At 47.3% G+C, this 8,586-nt stretch overlaps 1 protein-coding gene across 1 annotated transcript; it reads left to right on the plus strand.

The window, feature by feature from the left end:
* On the plus strand, window positions 1–1,682 carry LOC120653844. The gene is made up of 3 exons (XM_039931531.1): window positions 1–504; window positions 578–645; window positions 1,572–1,682. The coding sequence occupies exons 1-3, from the start codon at window positions 78–80 to the stop codon at window positions 1,680–1,682; spliced, it is 606 nt and encodes a 201-aa protein (XP_039787465.1). The 5' UTR covers window positions 1–77.
* The last annotated feature ends 6,904 nt before the right edge of the window (window positions 1,683–8,586 follow it).

Raw genomic sequence — 8,586 nt, forward strand, 5'->3', positions numbered from 1 at the left:
TACGTGAAGAAGGTGATTTTATCGACCAGCTGGCCCATCTTTCATTTTATGATGAGAATAATCCGGTGCGGGAATGGATGGAATATGGTCGATCTAACCGCGCTCCAGTTCTGGACGAGGATGATGATGACGGAGACGTCCCTCTCCCGTCTCATATTGTCAGGGATCAAATAAACCTCTCAGATCTACGTGACACTACGGGGGATGCTTGCATCAGCGATTGGGCACGTAGACATGTGGGTGACACTCACCTAGGGAAGAGGAAATTCCAGAGGGGGCATACGAAGGGTGACTCGAAGCGTCAAAAACAAAAAGGAAAAGCAACAGCAAAATCAGTGAACAGCGACACGTCCATAGATGATGGCGATGGTGAGCGTAGTCCACCGTATCAAGAGACTGGGGATAGCAGCTCCGCTGGTGATGGTGACGGTAGTGACGGTGCAGATGCTGGTGGTGGTGGTGGTGGTGGTGGTAGTGGTGGTGGTATTCCCATTCGTTTCACAGGTATACATTGCACCTATATATGCACACCTGTTTCTGATTATGAGTACTAATTATTATATATGGTTAATTGCAGGGGAGACTCAGTTCACACATGCTACTCAGGACCCCGATCATGGAGCACCGGAATCACCGAGGAGAACGGTTGGACCGATGGACAACGATACTCCACAGTACTCTTCTTCCTCCTATAGCGATTCCAGGCACTCTTTTCACTATCCCATACCTGACATCAGCATGCAGCCACAGACGAGATGGGTGTACGAATGGGAAGACCCCCATTTTTACACTATGTTAGTTCAGGAATGGGAGACAACATCGGCGTGGACAGGGCAATCTTGGCAAGACTACAAGGCTGAACTGCTTAGAGTGCGAGGTTTGAATGTGATGTCCATCGCCGAATACCAAATGGCGTCCAGAATGGGGGTCTTCCCATTTTTACGTTGAACTATTATTAATGTGTATCAGTGACTACTGTATTTGTAGGCACGATTATGACTATGCTATTTGTATGCGCGCGCATTAATATTGTATATCTCTGCATAATTATAAATTGTTACTTTGGTGTGATATTTTACATTAATATGTGCATAGTTCATACCAAAATTTCCTTTTATTTCACACCATGGAACCAATTTAAAACTGTCGGTTTTTTTGTTCAAAGGCCGGTAACCGGTGAAACCGGTCCGGTTTTACCAACAAACCGGCCGGCTAACCGGTACTAACCGTTACAACGGGAACGTTTGAATTTGGTTTTGAATTTGGCCGGCCGGAACCGGTAACCGGTCCGGTTAGCCGGAACCGGTGGCCGGCGGTTCGGTGAAATCGGTCGGATAAAAAAACCTTGGCTGCCGCCCGCCGCTGTTGCGCGGGGCGCTGCGCCGCCGGAGTAGAAAAGCCCAGCTCGCCGGAGAAGAATCCTTCAACATATTCATTTTAGTATTTTTAACATTTTATGTTTCTAATTTCAACATTTGTCTTTTACAATTTCAACATTTTGGAAGTCAAATGTTGAATATATTTAATAAAATATTGAGTTAATTCTATTAAAATGTTGAACATATTTGTAGCTGATAATTGGACCTAAGTGGGCTTTAAAGATGGATGTCTTATCTATCTTCCAGAAGATAGAGAGGAGGCCCCGCTCGTCCAGCACATTCCGGTGGCAACCTCCTATGTAGTAGCCACCATTTAAAGGTTGATTTTTGTTTAGATGAAAGTTTAGCTACTGCTATATTTCTTTGTAAATGTGTGATGCACAAGAGAGAGAGGGAGGTCTGGTTGAGGAGATCCAATAGTTGTGGTTGCTTGTATGAATCTTAAACACCGAAAGGTGAAAAAGAAAAAACTTCCAAAAGATGGATTCCCGCAATAGAAGGCCTACAACTGTCGGCCCAGCATCGCTCTCCAATTTCACGCAGTCATATGTTCTGGTTTTTAGATATTGACTAGAAAGGACGCGCGGCGTTGCCGCGCTGGGCCATTGCTGGTCCATTTGTTTATATAGATGACAGAGCTTGTTTCTGTCATTTGCCTGCAAATGTCTTACAGTGTATTTTGAAAATGATTGTAAGAGAGTGCCGTAAGCGAAACCAATTGAATGCGCATTATAATTCTGAGGTTGCGTTGTCTGAAAAGAAGTGGCCAGGCGTCAGCTTACATTGTCGCCTCCGCTGAACATGACATCCATCATAAGCACCAAAACAATAGTTCATAGTGTGAACACCGATATATACTATGCTGAGTATATATCAGTGTTCATAGTAGTTCATGGTTCTATATATAATATATAAATATATTTCATAAGAGGCACATTTAGTGTTGCAAATATGACAGAACCCCACTTTGAAGGAACAGTAAGGAGAGTGGCATTATATACAGCAAAATGAGAGCCACTACAAAAATATTGTGGATATGAGTTGTGTTTGGCTGTCATACAGGAGGCCACAAAAGGTAGTTGTGTAATATATTTTTGTGGCAGTACCGCCCAAATTAATCCGGCTCAAGTGCGCTAACCATCACCATACAGGTAATCCCGGCTAACACGCACTTCAAACGGAGTAATCCGGCAGTCCAGTCGGGTAAAGTCCCGATAAAACCACCTGAGCTGCATTCGAAACCCAAAGCTTACATGCAACTCACACGAAGGTGAGTCCAGAGAGTACAACATTTCACAGATATATTACATTACAGAGTCTTAACTTAATTATTACAAACCAAGTTCGAAATCTCCGAAAGGTACTTGAAGTTCGAATTTAAAGTAGTTCAGAGTTCATTGCAGCGGAAATAAATTGAGTCCTAAACGACGATACATGATGTCATGATGAAGCCCGTACATGACATCACTCGGCATTGCCATCGCTGGCCGGAGTCGTATCCCACTCCACCGACCAACCAGGAGGTAAAACACACGGCCAAGTCAAACTAGCTATCTGATCTTCAAATGTATCACCTGAAACAAAGTGGAGCCACAAGCAAGGCTGAGTATACTAATACTCCGCAAGGCTTACCCGACTAGGATATTTCTAACCCTCTAACTAGACATGCAAGGCTTTTGGCTTGAGGGGTTTGTTTTTGCCGCAAGCAATAAAGAGTAAGTCCTTATTTCCCGATTTTAGCTTTCAAGTTCTAGTTTGATTAACCATTCTACATTAGCATCTATCCAATAGCATACATGGTGGACAAACAATTATTTTTCATCATTCAACCATATTTTTCATCATCATTGTTCCACTTTTTACTCTATGTGGCAAAAGGGTTAAGCAGTCTCAATATCCGTGAGAGACGGACGATTCGAATCGAATTTGTTAATCTGGCCAGGCAGACCTAAACACACGCATGGGGAATGCAATCACCCACGCGACTTTTCCCCTTTTTCCCCGGGCATGAAACAGGCCCACCGTCCTAGGGTGCCCTGCACCCGTGCGTGACCATAGACCAGACAGTGGGGAGTATGTTCCACGGCCGGTTCCATCAGATACTTAAGCTTACCGATTACCATATTCTCGGCATGTGGTTAGTACGTTCAAACGCTTAACCACCACTACCACACACCGCGGCCTTAACCATTTTCACTAAACAGACGGGGTATCACAAGTACAACAACCCCGCCCGTAAACCTTATATTGCAGTGTGTAGTAAGCATTCAACTCCTATGAGCTCGCGAGTGACAGGAAATCACTCGACTTCTACCGAACCATTAGCATAGCCAACTAGCGACCTACACATACTAGTGTTCAAGCATAGGTACCTAGGATCATGCAACTAAGGTCCCAAACAATTCCTGCAACTTAAATGCACAATAAACAGGAATACAAATAGTTGCATAAAATAAAATAGGTAGGACATGCTCCGGGGCTTGCCTTCCTGAGCGGAGCTAGCCTTGGGCTCTTCTGAACTCTGGTTCAGGTCTTTAGTGACTTCAGTTAGATTAACTTGAGCTTCACGCTGCTCACTCTCGGACTCCGGCACCAACTCGTACGTATCGTCAGGGAGAGTAGTCGAATCTATATGAAATGCATAAACGTGAGTTATTTTAGTGATACGATTTAATCAATTCTTCACTAAAGAGTTATAATTCAACGCAACTTAAGATGAATTGCAAAATGTTCTGTTACATCATTTTGGGCAATCATTTATAGAGTAATAATCGTTATATCTGACATCACAAAGCAACTAGGGTGGATTTTACCATTCACCCCTATGCAGCAAAAGAGATGATTTTCCTCAATTATTACTAGGTTAAAAATGTTCTTATCATAATTAAAGTTATACAGAGATTATGGGTTTGAAATTTTTATGCCAAGTACATATCTGGGTAACTTGCCTACTGTGAAATTTTTAGCTCATTTTATGCAGCCTAATAACCATGAAAAATAAAACAAACAGCTACTGCTAGAAACAAAAATGAATTTTACAGGTCAAACTATGCAAGTACTGGTAATCAAATTTTAAATGAGGGTTGTATACCTAAAGATGAATTTTCCATAAATTTTTCAGAATTAAACAGGCATTTTACAGGGCATGAAAAATAGCACAAAGTATTGCTGCATGGATCAAAATTAAATTTCACAGACTGTTATAGCAAGTTCCAGAGCCTCATCTTTTACCAGCATGGTTATAAACTAAATTTCATCTCCTAGAAAAATTATCAGATTTTTCTATGCAAAGAAACTATTTTTCTTGATTTAGTGTAAATGTCTATACTATTAATTAGTTGGACTGGTTCCACCTATCTAAAATTTCTCAAAATTTTTTTAAAGTAACTAAATATCAAGTTAAAGGTACTGTAAAAGTTTGAGCTCAGAAAACCAAGTTAAACAGTATGTACAAACAAACTAATTTAAACAAGGCATAAAGCAAGATTTAAATAAACCGACAGTTAGGCATGTCAAAAGTCTATGAAACTTTTACACAAGGTTATACATCTAACATGTAAGCCACTGACCAAAAATGGCTGAGAGCTCATGCTTGTATCTTGAGATCTAACAAAAGGTACATTCTCTTTGTATTTTAAATGAAGTAGAAACTATTGAGAAAATGGAAAAATGCATGTAACAAAAGTTGTAGATATCTTTGCAAGGATTCCAGAACAGTTGAGTTTGCATTTTTCTGATTTTTGTACGATTTTTAAATGAGTTTACGAATTCACTGGAAAAATCTAGAAAACAAAAACTCAGATTTGCAAAGGGGCCCCTGGATCTTTCACTTAACCCCCTGGAAACCTAAAACAAATTGCGCCGGGGTCCCTGGCCGGAGGTAGGAGACAGGGGAGGCGGCGGCGGCCCGTTTCCCGGCGAGGAGGGGCTCGCCAGCGGTGGGGGTGGTGTCCTGGGGCAAGAGCTAGCCGAGATCTACCTAGGGGTGGGTGATGTGGTCGACGGGGATGGCCGGAGCAGGGGTGGCGGCGGCGCCCAGGGAGCGGCGGTGGCGGCTGCAGCGGGCGGCGGCGCTCCGGTGCGGGAGGAGGGGCAAGGGCAGGCCGGGGAGCTTCACGGCGCCATGAGGAAGCTAGCTCGGGGCTTGATTGGAGGCGGGGAGGGGCGGAGCAGGGAGGTCCGCAGCGGGCGGGCGGCCGGCGGTGTTTACGACGGCGGCGGCGGTGTTCCGCGGCGCTGGGAGGATCCGGGGGAAATTGGGCGGGCCTGGGAGTTGCCTGGGGTGAAATGGAGCTCGCTGCGTGCTCGGTGGGGGTGGAGGGGCACTGAGCTGGGCCCTCCACGGGAGCCGTGGCTCGGCGGACGGGAATGGGGGCGCGGCGGCGCTGCGCAGTGGCGCGGCGGCGCTGGCCGCTCTAGGCGAAGGGGTGGGGCGTAGGCGTGGGGAATGGGGTGCGGGCGTGCGAGCACACGCGCGGCGCGAGCTAAATGGCGAAGTGAGGGCGCGAGGGGGGGGGGAACTGGGCGCTCGCGCGGGGAGTAGGGCGTCGGCGGCGAGGGTGGCCGTGGCGCTCTGCGGCGCGTTGATGGCGTGCTGGCGTGGCCGAGCGGCGAGGCAGCAGCGAGGCAGCGACGCAGCGGGGGCGGGGCGATGATGGCGGGGTGGCGTGCGGGCGGCAGGTGCACGGCCGGCCCGTTGGGGTGCCACGGCGGCGTTGCGGCGCGTCGCCGAGCGCGTGTCGCGGCGCGCTCAACGATGGCAGGCGTGACGGGATGGGGGAGGTCAGCGCCGTGCGGGGCGTGCGCACTCGAGCGGGGAGGGAGTCAGCGGCGCGCGGCCAGGCAGCAGGGCAGCAAGCGGGGGCGTGCAGCAGCGCAGCGAGCGGCAGCGGCGCGCTGAGCGCTCGGGGCAGGGGAGGGTCAGCGAGGAAGAGAGAGAGGAGAGAGAAAAAGGGAGTGGAGAGAGAAATTTAAAAGTCCACGGTTTGACTTAGCCCAAACTCGAAATTTTCAATTGAAACTCGCAAAATTTACAACACGAAAGTTGTTCAAAATTCCATTCCCTACAACTTTCCTTTCAGGCAAAACTTCGTTTGAGCAACGATTTGAAAGTTAAAAATTTGAATTCACGTTTAATGAACCCACTACTTTTCGGGGTTTTTCTCCAAATTTCATGTTAGAACTTGAAAAACTTTGAACACGAAAGTTGTTTATTTTGTCAAACTCTACAACTTTCGTTGGGGGCAAAACTTCATTTGAGCAAAAGTGTGAGAGTTGACTTTTTGGCGTGTTTAAACGGAATTTCGGGCTTTTAAGTAATTGAGAAATTTGGGGGGGGGGGAGTTTACGTGTCATTTTATGTTAATTGCATGTTTAAGACAATGCTAAACACCGGAGGTGTCACAATTTTGCAAAAGTATAATATATTTCATAAGCACCAAAATAGTTGTCACATGGCCAATATATGGGAAAAAAAAAGAGAAGGCACTGTTGAAACAGTATATGTAAAAATAGAGTACAGGATTGTGGCAACTAAGTTTACAAAGTCTAAGCTGAAATGTGATATTTTTAGTATGGAATGCAGAAAATTCAGCAATTTAATATTGGCAGCAAAGTTTTATATGAATTCCTCTTCAATCTTTGAAGTAGCAATATGCAAAAGTAAAAGATCTTGTTTCGAATAATCAGCTTATCAATTTTTTTAGTTCTCTAATATTAATCAGCTGTGCAATAATATGCTAGTTCTGACGATTTTATATTTTGTGCTGATGATGTTCCTGCTTCTTGTGCTGATGATTGATTGTTTAACAATGGGAGTACTGCCTGCTTTCCATGGCGATCTTTTATCAACAGAATTTCAAATGATGAATGTTCAGTCCTCATATTCTTTAATTTTTTATATAGAATCCTTACGACAAATGTTGTGACACCTCCAGTGTTTAGCACTGTTTAAACATGCCATTAACATCAAATGACACAGTAAACCCTATTTTGGTGATTACTTAAAAGCCGAAATTCCGTTTAAAGACACCAAAAAGTCAACTCTCGCACCTTTGCTCAAATGAACTTTTGCCCAAAACAAAAGTTGTAGAGTTTGACAATATAAACAACTTTCATGTTCAAAGTTTTTCAAGTTACAACATGAAATTTGGAGTTAACCCCGAAAAACAAGCGGGATCATTAAACTTGAATTCAAATTTTAAACTTCCAAATCATCGCTCAAATGAAGTTTTGCCTGAAAGGAAAGTTGTAGGAAATTTAATTTTGAACAACTTTTGTGTTCAAAATTTTTCGAGTTTCAATTGAAAATCTTGAGTTTGGACAGAGTCAAACCGCTGACTTTTATTTTCTCTCTCCACTCCCTTTTTCTCTCTCCCCTCTCTATCTCCCTCGCTGATCCTCCCTCGCCCTGAGCGCTCAGGCACTCGAGCGCGCCGCGCGTGCCTCGCTGCGCCGCTGCCCCCGTGCTTGATGCCCGGCCTTGAGTGCTCGCCTGCATGCCGCGCCGCTGACCTTCCCTCCCCCGTCCCATCGAAGCCTGCGGCCCTCTGCTCCGTCGACGAGCGCTCCGCAAGCGACGAACACTCGGCGACGTGCCGCGACGCCGCCGTGGAGCCCAAACGAGCCCGCACGCCACCCCGCCAGCATCGCCTCGCCATCACTGCGTCGCTGCCCCGCTGCCGCCTCGCCGCTCGGTCACGCCAACGCGGCATAAACGCGCGCGCAGAGCGCCACGGCCACCCTCGCCGCCGACGCCCTACTTCCTCTGCGCGGGCGCCCAGTCTCCTCCTCACGCCCTCGCTCCGCCCTTTAGCTCACGCCGCACTTGTGCACGCACGGCCGCACCCCATTCCTCACGCCTGCGCCCCACCCCTTCGCCCCGAACGGCCAGCGCCGCCGCGCCACTGCGCAGCGCCGCCGCGCCCCCATTTCCGCCCGCCGAGCCATGGCTCTCGTGGAGGGCCCAGCTCAGCACTCCTCCACCCTCACCGAGCACCCAGCGAGCTTCATTTCACCCCCAGGCAACTCCCAGGCCCGCCCATTTCCACCCGAAGCCTCCCAGTGCCGCGGAACATCGCCGCCGCCGTCATGAACCCCGCCGGCCGCCCGCTCGCCGCGGAACCCCCTGCTCCGCCCCTCTCCGACTCCAATCAACCCCCGAGCTAGCTTCCTCATGGCTCCGTGAAGCTCCCCGACCTGCCCTTGC

This window comes from Panicum virgatum, chromosome 1K, assembly GCF_016808335.1.
Source record: "Panicum virgatum strain AP13 chromosome 1K, P.virgatum_v5, whole genome shotgun sequence".
NCBI classification, from domain to species: domain Eukaryota; kingdom Viridiplantae; phylum Streptophyta; class Magnoliopsida; order Poales; family Poaceae; genus Panicum; species Panicum virgatum.